The 16,955-nt window shown below is 45.0% G+C and overlaps 1 protein-coding gene across 1 annotated transcript in view; it reads right to left on the reverse strand.

Moving 5' to 3' along the window:
• LOC126234590 (cholinesterase 1-like) overlaps positions 1-16,955 on the reverse strand; it is a 117,426-nt gene that overhangs the window by 64,271 nt on the left and 36,200 nt on the right. The window contains exons 3-5 of the mRNA XM_049943305.1: positions 9,555-9,695; positions 4,561-4,723; positions 2,054-2,239 (exon numbers count right to left, since the gene is read on the reverse strand). Of these exons, the coding sequence (XP_049799262.1) occupies positions 2,054-2,239; positions 4,561-4,723; positions 9,555-9,695 (490 nt within the window). The remainder of the gene's footprint in view (positions 1-2,053; positions 2,240-4,560; positions 4,724-9,554; positions 9,696-16,955) is intronic.

Consider the following 16,955-nt stretch of genomic DNA (forward strand, 5'->3'; position numbering starts at 1 on the left):
ATGAAATACACACATCAAAAAAGGTTTTGCATCACTCCACTTCCCAGAACTCTTGAAGATAGACGTTGACTGTGGATATTGTATTACAGACACAGTCCCTTTGACTGTTCAGAGATGTCACTAAACCCGCCCAAAGATGTAAATAACCATATATGAGCAGCGCCTATTAGACGGATGGGTCCGACAGCCAATCAGTTCCAGTCATTCCACCCGGAAGGAGGTACAGGGCTCGTGTTGTCTGTAGTTCAGCCATGCCTAGACGGTCAATACCGCGGATCGATAGCGTCTGCATTGTTACTTTGTGCCAGGAAGGGCTCTCAACAAAGGAAGTGTCCAGGCGTCTCGGAGTGAACCAAAGCGATGTTGTTCGGACATGGAAGAGATACAGGGAGACAGGAACTGTCGATGACATGCCTCGCTCAGGCCGCCCAAGGGCTACTACTGCAGTGGGTGACCGCTACCTACGGATTATGGCCCGGAGGAACCCTGACAGTAGCGCCACCATGTTGAATAATGCTTTTAGTGTAGCCACAGGACGTCGTGATACGATTCCAACTGCGCGCAAAAGGCTGCCCGATGCGCAACTTCATTCCCGACGTTCATGGCGAGGTCCAGCTTTGCAAACACGACACCATGCAGTGCGGTACACATGGGCCCAATAACGTGCCGAATGGACTGCTCAGGATTGGCATCATGTTCTCTTCATCGGTGAGTGTCGTATATGCCTTCAACCAGATAATCGTCGGAGACGTGTTTGGAGGCAACTCGGTCAGGCTGAAAGCCTTAGACACACTGTCCAGCGAGTGTAGCAAGGAGGAGGTTCCCTTCTGTTTTGGGGCGGCATTATCTGGGGCCGATGTACGCCGCTGGTGGTCGTGGAAGACGCCGTAACGGCTGTACGATACGTGAATGCCATCCTCCGACCGGTAGTGCAACCATATCGGCAGGATATTGACGAGGCATTCGTCTTCATAGGCGACAATTCGCGCCCTCATTGTGCACATCTTGTGACTGACTACCTTCAGGATAACGACGTCGCTCGACTAGACTGGCCAGCATGTTCTCCTGACACGAACACTATCGAAAATGCATGTTATAGATTGAAAGTGGCTGTTTATGGATGACGTGACCCTCTGAGGGATCTATCCCAAATCGCCGTTGACAAGTGGAACAGTCTGGACCAACAGTGCCTTGACGAACTTGTGGGTAGTATTCCACGACGAATAAGGCATGCATCAATCCAAGAGGACGTGCTACTTGGTATCAGTGGTACCGGTATGCACAGCAATCCTGACCACCACCTCTGAAGGTGGTACAAGATGCAGTGTGTGGTTTTCATGAGCAATAGAAAGGGCGGAAATAATGTTTATGTTGATCTTTATTTCAATTTTCTGTACAGGCTCAGGAGCTCTCGGAATCGAGGTGATGCAAAACTTTTTTTGATGTGATGCAACCCTTTTGATATGTGTAATTTAAGTGTAACACGAAGTCTCGCCAAGGTAGTAGGAATGTAGTTGTAACCGTAACACGAAGTCTCGCCGAGGTAGGAATGTAGTTGTAACCAAATGTATAGCCCGTAAAATTGACTACTTTGAAATGGAAATTGCAGTCTCTGAATTTCGCCTGACTGGGGTGCATGTATCGTATACATCGAAGGATTTATGTTCTAGGTTAGTACAGAATGCAGACATTAAGAGTTTTGATAGTTTCAACATAATGGAAAGGATTTGTGACTAAAATGAGATTTTCTCTGCGTATCCAGAGCAGTTTGTGCAGGTGCTGTCGGCAGCTCTTTAACACCAGCCTGAATTTTTTTTTTCTTTGGAAATTTGTGGTAAGGTCTTATGGGATCAAACTGCTGAGGTCATCGGTCCCTAAGCTTAAACACTACTTAATCTAACTTAAACTAACTTACGCTAAGTACAACACACACACCCATGCCCGAGGGAGGACTCGAACCTCCGATGGGGGGAGCCGCGCGGACCGCGGCAAGGTACCCCAGACCGCGCGGCGACAGCAGCCTGAGTGCCAGCAACTGCTGCCAGTGGCTTACCCCTGGAGGAGTTGGACAGCAGGTGGTAGTGCACCGAGGCCGCACCCGCGCTCTCGCCGAACAGCGTGACGTCATCAGGGTCTCCGCCGAAGGAGCGGATGTTGCGCCGCACCCACTGGAGAGCCAGGGTCTGGTCCTTCAGGCCGTAGTTGCCTGGCGCCGCTTCAGACTCCATGCTCAGAAACCCTGCAAGGCGACGTGTTCTGTGGCCTTATTTTGCGGCAGGGTGCTTCTTTCTTTAAAACATCAGCTGAGGACCAAATTGTGGTCAGTGTGATCTACAGCCAAAAAGATATTCAATTAGTTTATTTGACGACTATGTTTATCGCTTAGGCTTTCTTCACTCATGTACAACCACACGAAAGTATCAGAATTGAAGACCTCGTTGCAAGAATGGAATAACTCACATATTTCAGGAGGCACAAAAAACTAATTTAAAAAATTCTAGACTGGTGTTTCATGCCATCATTTATATAGGTTTATGGTCTAAAAGTTACTTTGTAGGCACAAAAGCAATAATCGCAATTTTTTCCTTTACACAGAATTAAAAATTTGGTTTACACAGAAAAATGGAGTTATCCCCTTACTTGCAAGAGGGCTTCAATTGTATGGGCTATTCAGTCGCAGATGGTTCAGCAAGAAATCAGTAGGCCATTGTAACAACAGGCCATTTGTGCCAATTCCCATTCGTTGTCACGTAATTCCCATGCATTTTTTCATATTTTTTCTAGTACAGCCATCTCGCCTTATAATGCATAACTCAGTGCTACATGCAATGCTTGTATAAAAACCTAATAAACATTTGCTAATATGCTTTCCACCCATCTGCTACGGACCCTATTCCTCCTCTTACGTATGGAGCAAAGTTTCCGTTGGTATTTCATCCTTTTGTGTATGTGATGCAAATAGAGTAGAACAGTAGCAAGTAAGTAGCTCAGGTCACAGCAGCTTAATCACAAGCATCAATACTCTCCTCTTACGTGTGGAGCAAAGTTTCCGTTGGTATTTCATCATTTTGTGCATGTGATGCAAATGGAGTACAAAAGAAGCAAGTAAGTAGTCCAGGTCACATTAGCTCAATCACAAGCAGCAATACTAACACGCATATATGTTTAAACATCGGACACCCTGTTTCGTACAACAACCACTCCAACACTTTCCTCATCCACATTCCTTACCTATAGCAGCGAGGAGTCACTCCACAGAAGAGAGGTGTTTGCGCTCCATTATCAGGTTGCTGTGCACGCAAATACACAGGGCACATTGCGAAGCCTGCAGAGGGTGCCACCAGCCATTCTCCACGCAAGGCGCCACTCACGATTAGTCGCCACACAGATCACTCTAATGAACTGGAACCTACTGACGCTTCCAACATGATATCTAGGCAGAGTCCTTTACATCTGCCCCTGATTATGTCAGCTGCACCGAGGGTACTGACCAGGAACCACTTTCTGCTTCCGCTGAAAAGATCACAGGTCGACATCTAACCGCCTTTCGCAGATAAATGTGGATGCGCAGCCATACTCGGGCATTCCTGTCGCGTTTCATCACCTGCAGTACATCTGCATCTACAGTTATCGACAAGCGATGCATATCACCAATTGTGCAGTTATAACCAGCCGCTGTATACGAGTGGTCGTGGAACATTAAACGCCGAATGTCTAAATGCTGCTAGCAAGTGGACCACCTATCTCGTATACCAACGATGTGTCTGTGGTTGCGGCTTCGCTTTCAGGTGCCTTGTGTGCTGGGTGCGAGACTTGTTTTGGTGAAAAGAACACAAGCTCTACAGTCGTTGTCAGTGTATCCTAATAATTCTTTTCTTTGCTATTTGGTCAACCAGAGACCAAGTGACTATTTTAATTCCTTTTTCAGCTGCTCTTTTCTTGTCCTCCAATATTCTTTCATATTTTCACCATTTCCCTTTTTTCTTTCTTCAGTGCACTTCACACCTGTTGTTCTACTGCATTTCTCCCGTTATCCTTCTAAACGTGACAATTTTCTTCAAAATCATAGCTTTCTGCTTCTGGGATCCAGCTTGCTCATAATTTCTTTTCACAGCCATAGCTAAAATCTGTTCTGCCATCCTGTTGTCATTAATCCGATACAAATGTCCTAAAAATGACAGTCTTCTTTTCATTGTTGCTTATTTCATTTATTTTCTATTCTTGTTTCTCTTCTTCTTGATGCACCTAACCATTTTCTAAACATTCTTCTCTCTAACACCTTTAGCTAGTCTTCCTTGTAACTCAGTATCAGGGATTCACTTGTAATGCATTCTTTTTCCGTTTTCTTATATGCACTTTTATTGTAAATATTTTTTTTGTTCTATACACCATTTCCACTCTCTGTATTCATTCGTTTATAGCAGATTTTTTGATTTAAAATACATTTTTATATCATTTAGATTTCTCACAGACAGTGGCTGAATGGGGGAGGGTACACATTATCAAATCCCTGCCCTTTTCATCGGAAATGTAAATAAACGGTAAATAACAGCAACTCACCGAGCACGCCGAGCCGGTAGTTGAACGTGACCAGTATGATGCCACGTTCGATGAGAAAGTCTGGTCCGAACTGGGCGCGGCCGCCGTCACCCTGCACGAATCCGCCGCCGTGGATCCACACCATCACCTTCAGCAGGTCGTTCCTGCTTCCGAACGTTCTCCTCTGTGGACAGAAGACGGCGGAAGTCAATGCTCTAATCGTTACGTGATGCAGCATGTACACTCTAAAACCACCTGCTATTCTGATTAAATCTTTGGCTTATCCGTTTTAGCTTTATACTGGCTCACTTATTCCGTGGATATTATTGCCATCTGATCCACGAGCTACTCATAACCACGTACAACAATACAACATTGTATATATGATTCATCGTTGGTCATTAAAATGGGGAATAGGCACTGAGGCAGCGTACACGGTCCTGTCACATTAATGTGAGCACCGCCTATTTTCGACGCCAGCTTGCAATATCCACTCATAGACGGCAGGTGACAGCACTGCAGCGGAGGGTATACGATGGCAGTTCAATAAGTAATGCAACACATTTTTTTTTCTCGGCCAATTTTGGCTGAAAAAACCGGAAATTTCTTGTGGAATATTTTCAAACATTCCCGCTTCGTCTCGTATAGTTTCATTGACTTCCGACAGGTGGCAGCCCTGTACGGAGCTGTTAAAATGGCGTCTGTAACGGATGTGCGTTGCAAACAACGGGCAGTGATCGAGTTTCTTTTGGCGGAAAACCAGGGCATCTCAGATATTCATAGGCGCTTGCAGAATGTCTACGGTGATCTGGCAGTGGACAAAAGCACGGTGAGTCGTTGGGCAAAGCGTGTGTCATCATCGCCGCAAGGTCAAGCAAGACTGTCTGATCTCCCGCGTGCGGGCCGGCCGTGCACAGCTGTGACTCCTGCAATGGCGGAGCGTGCGAGCACACTCGTTCGTGATGATCGACGGATCACCATCAAACAACTCAGTGCTCAACTTGACATCTCTGTTGGTAGTGCTGTCACAATTGTTCACCAGTTGGGATATTCAAAGGTTTGTTCCCGCTGGGTCCCTCGTTGTCTGACCGAACACCATAAAGAGCAAATGAGAACCATCTGTGCGGAATTGCTTGCTCGTCATGTGGCTGAGGGTGACAATTTCTTGTCAAAGATTGTTACAGGCGATGAAATATGGGTTCATCACTTCGAACCTGAAACAAAACGGCAATCAATGGAGTGGCGCCACACCCACTCCCCTACCAAGAAAAAGTTTAAAGCCATACCCTCAGCCGGTAAAGTCATGGTTACAGTCTTCTGGGACGCTGAAGGTGTTATTCTGTTCGATGTCCTTCCACATGGTCAAACGATCAACTCTGAAGTGTATTGTGCTTCTCTTCAGAAATTGAAGAAACGACTTCAGCGTGTTCGTAGGCACAAAATCAGAACGAACTTCTCCTTCTTCATGACAACGCAAGCCTTCACACAAGTCTTCGCACCCGAGAGGAGCTCACAAAACTTCAGTGGACTGTTCTTCCTCATGCACCCTACAGCGCCGATCTCGCACCGTCGGATTTCCATATGTTTGGCCCAATGAAGGACACAATCCGTGGGACGCACTACGCGGATGATGAAGAAGTTATTGATGCAGTACGACGTTGGCTCCAACATCTACCAGTGGAATGGTACCGTGCAGGCATACGGGCCCTCATTTCAAGGTGGCGTAAGGCTGTAGCATTGAATGGAGATTACGTTGAAAAATAGTGTTGTGTAGCTAAAAGATTGGGGAATAACCTGGTGTATTTCAATGCTGAATAAAACAACCCCTGTTTCATAAAAAAAATGTGTTGCATTACTTATTGAACTGCGCTCGCACAAAGTGGGTCGGGGGGGATGTGAGGCCTCAGTTTCTTCCTGCGTGTACAGTGTTCAAATAGCTTACAGGAATGCAACCGGATGAGGCCATCGACAACCGCCGATGTTGTTTGGCCTCATGGAATTGAGAATTTGAATGAATTCTTACAACACCTGGCTTCAATCCACTCGAATATTTGTTTTATTATTGACGTGGAGAAGGGTGGCTGTCTTTCATTCCTTCATGTGTTGATCATAAGGAAAATGGGTGGTTCACTGGAACATACCGTTTATAGGAAGCCGACACGCACTGATTTGTGTCTGCAGGCTGACACCTGTCACCATCCGGTTCAACGTGAAGGGGTACTTGGTACCTTGCTTCACAGGGCCCATGTCATCTCGGACCCTGAGAGTTTGGCAGCTGAGCTGGGCCTATTGGAAGGCAATTTTTGTCACAATTGTGTATGGTGTATTGAACTGGGGACCTAGTAACGACAGAGACCGCAGTGGTCCACAACCCCACAGTATGCCACAGCAGTCCATCCACCCCACCGCCGTCCCGTACTGAACTCAGGGTCACTGTGCGTTTCGGCCCCCATAGGACCTCATATTTTGAGTACAGGGTTATAAATACAAAATCAAATAGGGGCACTGCAGGAGTAGATCTAATAATGAATGAGTAAATAGGAATGTGTGTAAGCTACTATGAACAGCATAGTGAATGTGTGGTAGAGACCTGGAAACGAAGAAGATTTCAGACTGATTATGTGATGGTACGGTAGAGATTTCGAAACGATATTTTAAACTGTAAGAAGTTTACAGGAGCGGATATCATTATGATAATAATTTATGGATTAGTACGTCCAAGTAAAAATGAAGAAATTCCAACGAATTTAGAAATCAAGGAGATGTGATCTCCATAAGTTGAAAAAAAAAAAAGAAAAAAAGAAAAAAAAAGAGAACCAGAGATCATCGAGAGTTTCAGAGGTAGCTTTTAACATCATTTGACTGAAAAAAAAGGGAGTAAAATACAGTATCGAACGAATGGGTAGCTTTGAGAGATGAAACGGTGAACGCAGCAGAGAATAAAATACGCTAAAAAGCATGACTTAGCAGAGATCCTTAGGTAGAAAAGGAGATACAGAATTTAACTGACGAAAACAGAAAATTGAAAATGCAGAAAATCGACCAGGCGAAAGAGAATATACACGTCTTAAATAAGACTGACAGGGAGTGAAACTCGGCTAAGCGGGAATGGCTGAGTACAAATGTACGACTGTGTGAGAACGTATAACTAAAGAAAGATAGATACTGCCTATAAAAAAAAGTTAGAGACCTTTTGAGAAAAATAAAGCAACTTTATGAAGCACACTCTCCGCTGCAGAGTGAAAATCTCATTCATTCAGGTTAGTTACAGTCCCTCAACAGGCCTCCTAACCAACACACAGCCATCACTGGCGCCGAGGCGGAACCCACTTTCATCAGAAAACACAGCAAACCTCCATCCCGTCCTCCAACGAGCTCTCGCTTAACACCACTGAAGTCACAAATGGCGGAGGTCTGGGTCAGTGGAATGCGCCCTACATGGCGTCTGCCAAGGAGCTGTCCTTGAAGTAACCGTTTGATAACACGTTTGTTTGTGTGTCCATCTTCTGCAGCAGTCATTGCATTGCATTACATTGCAGTCAGCTCAAGACAAATAACCTGTAATAACAGACCTTTTGCAGGCCGCTGTGGCCGAGCGGTTCTAGGCGCTTCAGTCCGGAACCACGCGGCTGCCACGGTCGCAGGTTTGAATCCTGCCTCGGGCATGGATGTGTGTGATGTCCTTAGGTTCGTTATGTTGAAGTGGACTGATGACCTCAGCTGTTAAGTCCCATAGTGCTTAGAGCCATTTGCACCATTTGAACAGACGTTTGATAACAGTCCATTGTGTCGCTGTGATGCCAACGGCTGCTCAAATTTCTGCTGGAGATGAAGCATGATGCGCCAGAGCTATACGTCGAACAAGATAGTCTTTCTTCTCGGTAATGCCACGTGGCCGTCCGGGGACCGGTCATTTTGCGACCTTGCATTCTCGTGACCACCTCTGCCAGCTATCAAGTACAGTGACTATAGTCCAGCTAAGTCTTTCTCTAATATCGCAGAAGAAACATCCAGCTTCCCATAACCCTGATACACGACCTCGTTCAAATCGAATGATGTGTTGATAATGGCGTCTTTGTCGTCGTAAGGGCATTCTTGACTAACATCGGCTCACTGCGTCGATTCTCAAAGGTAACTAACGCTGACGACCGTTACAGAATGTAGTTAAAGCGAACCTGATTTGCATCGTCATAGTGGCTTTGCTAGCGCCATTCTTATTGGACTAGCGCGAAATTTAAATAGACATACCCTTTAAGATGTAGAAGCACGCCTACCGACTTTCGTTTACGGCGCACAACTCCTTCTCGATGGTGCCAATACCTTTACCGGCAGTGTTTTAATAGATAAGTAGTGTAATCATCACTCCAAACCATTAATCATGTCATCTCTGCTGCTAAATTCTGTAGGAGAGCTCCAACATATCCGCGACTAGAGGAACAGATGACGACTATCGAATCGTTGAAATGTCTGAATGTAATGTATTTGAAAATTTTTAGAAGTATGTTATTCGAGCGATAACATCGTGGGAAGAGGCTGAAAAATATCTGGTGGGATACAAATAACAAGTAAAAGGCCAACAGAAAAAAACATGAAACAGTGCTGAAGGCGGCAACTTAATTCACATATCGGATCTGCTGAATATGATTCATAGGATTTACTTTTATACTGTTCGATGCTTATGTTTTGCAGGAGATTAACTGCGCTAGTTTCCATGTCGGCAAAGTTTCAACATAAAAGAACGACAATTATGTGTTCAAATGGCTCTTAGCACTATGGGACTCAACATCTGAGGTCATAAGTCCCCTAGAACTTAGAACTACTTAAACCTAACTAACCTAAGGACATCACACACACCCATGCCCGAGGCAGGATTCGAACCTGCGGCCGTAGCAGTCCCGCGGTTCCGGACTGCAGCGCCAGAACCGCTAGACCACCGCGGCCGGCAATTATGTGTTCCATATGAAAGCTCTCATGTTTGTAAAGACGTTCTTGTGAGACTGAAAATCCGCACTTACCTGCGCATGTGGAACATACACGTTGAGATAAAGGCAATCTTCCTTGCCAAGGTATGCACCGGAGTCATTGACCTGGGGGCAAGGAGATCCTTCAACGGTTGCGTCGAGCTCGCCAATCCAACTGCCTTTTGGTACTGGAGACTGGAACCAAAACGAAATAGGCAACTGTTATCTTGATAACGAGTAATCCAGTGCAAGGAAATGAAATGGAAGATGAGCTGAAGAATTTCACACAACTTAATGTCTTACGGTTTGATTTACTCATGCGTATTGATAAACATATTTCTGTGTTACAGAAATTTACATTCATGCAGTAACGTCTTGCAGCGGAGTACCGTAGGTCTCTAGAAGAGCGTAGCGTTCCAAAGGATTGGAAAAGGGCACAGGTCATCCCCGTTTTCAAGAAGGGACGTCGAACAGATGTGCAGAACTATAGACCTATATCTCTAACGTCGATCAGTTGTAGACTTTTGGAACACGTATTATGTTCGAGCATAATGACTTTTCTGGAGACTAGAAATCTACTCTGTAGGAATCAGCATGGGCTTCGAAAAAGACGGTCGTGTGAAACCCAGCTCGCGCTATTCGTCCACGAGACTCAGAGGGCCATAGACACGGGTTCCCAGGTAGATGCCGTGTTTCTTGACTTCCGCAAGGCATTCGATACAGTTCCCCACAGTCGTTTAATGAACAAAAGAGCATATGGAATATCAGACCAATTGTGTGATTGGATTGAAGAGTTCCTAGACAACAGAACTCAGCATGTCATTCTAAATGGAGAGAAGTCTTCCGAAGTAAGAGTGATTTCAGGTGTGCCGCAGGGGAGTGTCGTAGGACAGTTGCTATTCACAATATACATAAATGATCTTGTGGATAATATCGGAAGTTCATTTAGGCTTTTTGCGGATGATGCTGTGGTATATAGAGAGGTTATAACAATGGAAAACTGCACTTTGCAAGAGGATCTACAACGAATTGACGCATGGTGCAGAGAATGGCTATTGAATCTCAATGTAGACAAGTGTAATGTGCTGCGAATACATAGAAAGAGAGATCCTTTATCATTTAGCTACAGTATAGCAGGTCAGCAACTGGAAGCAGTTACTTCCATACATTATTTGGGAGTAGGCATTAGGAGTGATTTAAAATGGAACGACCATACAAAATTAATCGTCGATAAAGCAGATCCAGACTGAGATTCAATGGATGAAGCCTAAGGAAATGCAATCCGAAAACAAAGGAAGTAGGTTACAGTACGCTTGTTCGCCCACTGCGTGAATACTGGTCAGCAGCGTGGAATCCGTACCAGATAGGGTTGATAGAAGAGATAGAGATGATCCCACGGAGACCAGCACGCTTCGTTACAGGATCATTTAGTATTCGCGAAAGCGTTACGGAGATGATAAATAAACTCCAGTGGAAGACTCTGCAGGAGAGACGCTCAGTAGCTCGGTACGGGCTTTTGTTGAAGTTTCGAGAACATACCTTCACCGAGGAGTCAAGCAGTATATTGCTCCCTCCTACGTATATCTCGCGAAGACACCACGAGGATAAAATCAGAGAGATTAGAGCCCACACACAGAGGCATACCGACAATCTTTCTTTCCACGAACAATACGATACTGGAATAGAAGGGAGAACCGATAGAGGTACTCAGGGTGCCCTCCGCCGCACACTGTCGGGTGGCTTGCGGAGTATGGATGTATATGTAGGTGTAGATGAGAACTAACTGTGACGTACTGCGGATCAGTCGTGTCTCCATGCTGAATACTGCAATACACTGATTTGCAAAAGTTAAGAGCGAAATAGAGGTCACTATGGCACCATATGGAGCTGGCCTCGAAACACGAGGCAGTTGAAAGAACGGAAATGACAGTGTGTGTCAATTTGCTAACAGTTCTCATGTACTGTTATGGTTTTCTTCATTACAACGTGGGTAGGAGACATTTGGACGCCTTCACATGGGAAAGAATCATCGGGAACCTGGAAGGACGAAATGTGACGAGTGTAGCCCAGGAGTTTGGTATTGCCCACAGCGTTGTTTCGTGGGCATGGGGAACGTTCCGATCCACAGGCTCTGCTGCTCTAAAGAGAGGGAGTGGTCGAGCACAGCCAAGAACTGCTGCTGCATGATCGCTACATTGTGTCTCGGGCAAGAAGGGACCCACGTCAAACAGAGCGTGCACTTGCAACCACGTTTAAGAGGATTGCAAGGAAACAAATATGATGGTCCAAAGTGGCAAGGCGATTGCTTGAGTGTGGTCTGTTTTTCCCGTCGACCAACACTTTGTGTTCCATTGATACCCGCACATCGGCGGTAGCTTTTGAGATGGTGCCGAGGGTATAGGAACTGGAGCAACAAAAACTGGGGTCGTACGGTTTCTCGGATGTGTCCATATTCAGTCTGAGCAGTCACTCTGAATATACCCTCATGTGGCGAGAGGTGTTAACAGGTAATGCACCACGGAACATTTTCGAATGTTTCCGTACGTTTTGGTGGTCCAGGTGCAATGGCATGGGTAAGTATGATGTTGCATGGCCGTATTGTCCCCGAAATCTTTGAACACAGGAAACTCACCAGTCAACGTTATTGTGATACTATACTTCTTCCTCAAGTGTGTCCTTTCAGATGTGCATTCGACGTTTACTTCATTTCGAAGAATGGCAATGTGCGGCCGCATCGTACAGAGCAGGTGGAGAAAGAACGAGGACATATTTGGCGAATGGGTTCGCCTCCCCGTTCCCTCGACTTACATCCCATCGAGTACGTGTAGATTACGTTGGGGAGACGTATGGCAGCACGTCCACGTACACCAGCGATCATTCAGCAGTTATGAACCGCACTGGTGGAGGCGTGAGATAAAATAGGGAACTCAGCAGAGGATCACGTATAAAGACAACGCCTACTGGAAGTCCCTTGATAGTGGATAAAATGATGAAAGGAAAACATATAAAAATACAGCAAATCAAGCATATGAAAGGAATTACAGAAGTATAGACAGTGAGGCTGACAGAAAATAGGAGAATTGTATGAGAAACCGCTGTAGGACACATACAAGGCTAAAGAAGCATGCATAGTTACATATCTACAGGAAAGATAAATGCCACCAATAGAAAAGTCACACGTTTGGAGAAAACTCAAGCAGCTGTATGAATATTAGAGCTCAGATAACAAGCCAGTACTTGGCAAAGAAGGGAAAGCTGAAAGGAGGAGGTAATATGCAGGGGCCTATTAAGGACGACAAATTTGAGGATAATATTATACAAAGAGAAGAGCAAGTGTCGCTTCCACGGGGATCTCTAGGACGAGACTAGATTAATTGCAGAGCGCACAGAGGCATTTAATTGTCTGCATTCCGTACATGAATGGAACAGGAGGAATCATGAGCTGCAACGCCGGAAAAGAAGAAGAAAAAGAAGAATATGAGGAGGAGGAAGAAGAAGACACACAAAATATAAAGGAAATGGAAATAACAAGTTGCTGACAAGTCGGTATTTTGGTCGCCGTTGGTAGAGCCTGTTCGAATATTTCACATGAAGAAAATTGCTACCATCAGATTTAAACGGTCTCCATGGCAATGATACATGGTCGTTGTAATTCAAGTACGAACATGTGAGCTCCGCCATATCAGCGGGAAAGTCTGATTAAGGTTGGTTGGTTTTGGGGAAGGAGACCAGACAGCGTGGTCATCGGTCTCATCGGATTAGGGAAGGATGGGGAAGGAAGTCGGCCGTGCCCTTTCAGAGGAACCATCCCGGCATTTGCCTGGAGTGATCTAGGGAAATCACGGAAAGCCTAAATCAGGATGGCCGGACGCGGGATTGAACCGTCGTCCTCCCGAATGCGAGTCCAGTGTCTAACCACTGCGCCACCTCGCTCGGTCTGATTAAGGTGTCTAATCACATCATTAAGCGAAACTACAAAAAAACGGCGATGTTACACCAAAGCTGGGTAATAAGCCCACCAACTAGAGGACTATACCATTTCGTTTAATGGTAACGTGTTACAGTTCACGTTGGGTCATAATAGTGTTGACAAGAAATTGGCTTCACTCTGGGAAAAACTTTAATAAGGTCGTGTGCGCACTTGGTAATGTCCAGGCCACCAACATAAATCACGGTGAATTCAGTGTGATTACTGTCATTCAATTAAAATGTCATTACTGTTCGCCTCATTGCGTATTTCTTTCAGAGTCCTTGTGTTGTATATTCTAGAAATTATTTCTTTGTAGGGTCCGAGTTTCATTGAGCTATTTTACTTGGCTGTGACACATGCTGCGGACGTTACTGTCGTCCTTAAGTTTCACACACCGGTATGTAAAATTATAGCTTACATGTTGATACGAATTGGAAGAGCAGATGAATGGTATAAATAATATTTAGGAAACTTCTTATAAGGTGAAACTAAAAGCAGGGTCTTAACTGTTGAAAGTGCAACGGAAATTTCACTTTTAGGAGCAGAGGAGATAGCGGATAGGTAAAAATGGTACATTGCCGGTCTCTATGAGGGGGAGAACTTTTCTGATTATTTGATTGCCAAAGGAATGGCAGTCGATGAGAAAGAAATTGGACGTCCACTATTAAAGTCAGTATTTAGTAGAGCTATGGAAGACTTCCGATATAATATGGCAGAAAAGTTGGATATGTCCTCGTAATTTGTGAAATCATTGGGGAAGTTCCAATGAAGCTACTGTTCAAGTTGCTGAGTATAATCTATGAACCTGATGACATACTAACAAACATTCTGATAAATGTAACCCACAGGATCCCGACGTCATCAAGGGCAGGTAAGTGCGTGAACAACTGCAGAGTCAACTGAACGGCTTATACTTCAGCTTAGTGACAAGAAAAATATAGAGAAGAATGGAAAAGAAAATTGAGGCTCCGTTAAATAAAAATCAATTTGGCTTCCAAAAGATAAAGCCACGAGGAAGGCATTGTAATGTTGGGCTTGATGATGGAAGCTAGACTTGAGAAAAATCATATCACGTTCACAAAATTTGTGGATCCTTAATAATTTCCGAGATCGTATATTGCATGTGTCTAGCTTCAACTACTATTTCGCCTTCAAAGTATGCTAATTCCCGTATTGCTCATCAGTATGGGACCCTTACCAGGTTGGATTAATAGAAGAGATAGACATGATCCAGCGAAAAGCAGCGCGATTCGTCATGGGGACATTTAGTCAGCGCGAGAGCGTTACGGAGATGCTGAACAAGCTCCAGTGGCGGACACTTCAAGAAAGGCGTTACGCAATACGGAGAGGTTTATTATCGAAATTACGAGAGAGCACATTCCGGGAAGAGATGGGCAACATATTACTACCGCCCACATATATCTCGCGTAATGATCACAACGAAAAGATCCGAGAAATTAGAGCAAATACGGAGACTTACAAGCAGTCGTTCTTCCCACGCACAATTCGTGAATGGAACAGGGAAGGGGGGATCAGATAGTGGTACAATAAGTACCCTCCGCCACACACCGTAAGGTGGCTCGCGGAGTATAGATGTAGATGTAGATGTAATGAAAAAGGGATGACACTCAATCGACGGTATTAACACACCACTCCTATATAATGCATGTCAACGAACAGAAGGTGAAACAAGCAGCGAGAGGAAACGTTTTGTGTGGAAGTAAGCGCAAACAGAAGCACAGGCCACACCACGGAAGGCACCATGAGAAGCTCTTAGGGATCATCCCACGGTGGGAGACAGTGACCGGACAGGTGATGTATACTGGAGAGCAAGTAACGGGCCACCAGAAGTAGTTCAGAAAGAAGCTTTAGAAAACTGCGTTTCAGAATTACAAATGGATATGAACAAACCCAGTGATGCAGTTTATCACGTGAACATGTGATGTATGCAGGTAACATTTAGGCGTAGGGAGTGGGCATAAAACGTCCAATTGGCGAAAACGAACTATGAAGGAGATGAGTGCCGAGATTTCGACGCAGTTCAGTGGCAGGGCCCTTGCGATTGGCAGAGAGAGTTTCCACAGAATAAGAGGAATGTTCCTATTGGTCGAAAAAAGCCGTGACGTGGAGAACGAAAGAACCCAGGTGGGGAGACAGTTCGGCCACGAAAAGGACAAGAGCGAAATTTTCAACGACTCTTCTCTTAACTGTCGTCTAGTGCAGAATGGGGTGCATAACGCTCTGTACGATGCAGAGGATAAATCTGAGTGAACACTGCGTTACTGCAGCTGACATACAGCTGTATGTTAGCTGTAGTGTCGTTGAGCTGCAACTGAGGAGAAACGAACCACCAGTTAGTTAATTGTCATTGCAGGGAATGAGAGGGCATTTTAATATGCACACTGCTCCAGTCATGCTCGTGAATATTGCTATATTCCAAGACTAGGGATGAGCACATGTTTTCTCGCATAACGAGAAACATAGGAAGAGTTTCAGCTGGAAAAATAAGCAAAGGATTAATTAGTTCTTATAGGAATTTCAGAGGACGAGAGCAGCCGTGCAGACGCAGCTCATCGCAGCTAAGGTAAATACTGCGAGCAGAGGCCTAAACTTGTTGGTTCGCCAGCTTGTGTCCACTGTAAACTCGGGCGACCTTGGGTAATCTTTTGTTCAACTTGTCATTCCTAAATAGTACCGAACTTTGAACCGGAATCGGACGATTTATCGTAATACTGGCCAACATCATGACGTAGTTGTAAGCATAATTTTGTAAGGAAACTTCTAGTTATAATTTACCATTGGTGTGTTTAGGATTATTTCGCTTTCTGAGGACGAGATGCGTTCGTTTGACAACTGTCGTAACGTTGTCACATTGTAAAGTGTAAATGCGTGTATTTCTGTGATAAGATTGCAACATTCAACCAAATTACTTACAGCTTACACAGTTGTTGTTCTGACCTCAAAACGTTACACAGTTTCAGACAAAGAGGATGACTTATTGAATACATAGAGCTCCGCAAATTGAGCAAGTCAGTAACGAGTTGTACACCTCTGGCCATTAAGCAAGCAGTTATTCAGTTTGGCATTGATTGATAGACTTGCTGGATGTCCCCCAGAGGAATTTTGTGGTAAATTCTGTCCAATTAGGGCGCTAGGCCGTCAGACTCCCGAGCTGACCATAATCCTGCAAATGTTCTCAGTTGTGGAGATATGCAGTGACCTTGCTGGCCACAGTAGAGTCTGGCAAGCGTGAAGACAAGCAATAGAAACTCTTGCCGTGTGCGTGCGGGCATTATCTTGGTGAAATGTAAAGCTAGGAAAACTTGCCCTGAAGGGCCACTGAACGGGTTGTAGAATATCGTCGACGTACCGCCGTACTGTAAGGGAGCGCAGATGACAGCAGATTGCTCCTAGTTGTTGGGCTGTACGGTGGGCCACAATCAGGTTGGTATCCCACCGCAGTCTGGGGCATCTCCATAAACGCC

This window comes from Schistocerca nitens, chromosome 2, assembly GCF_023898315.1.
Source record: "Schistocerca nitens isolate TAMUIC-IGC-003100 chromosome 2, iqSchNite1.1, whole genome shotgun sequence".
Taxonomy (NCBI): domain Eukaryota; kingdom Metazoa; phylum Arthropoda; class Insecta; order Orthoptera; family Acrididae; genus Schistocerca; species Schistocerca nitens.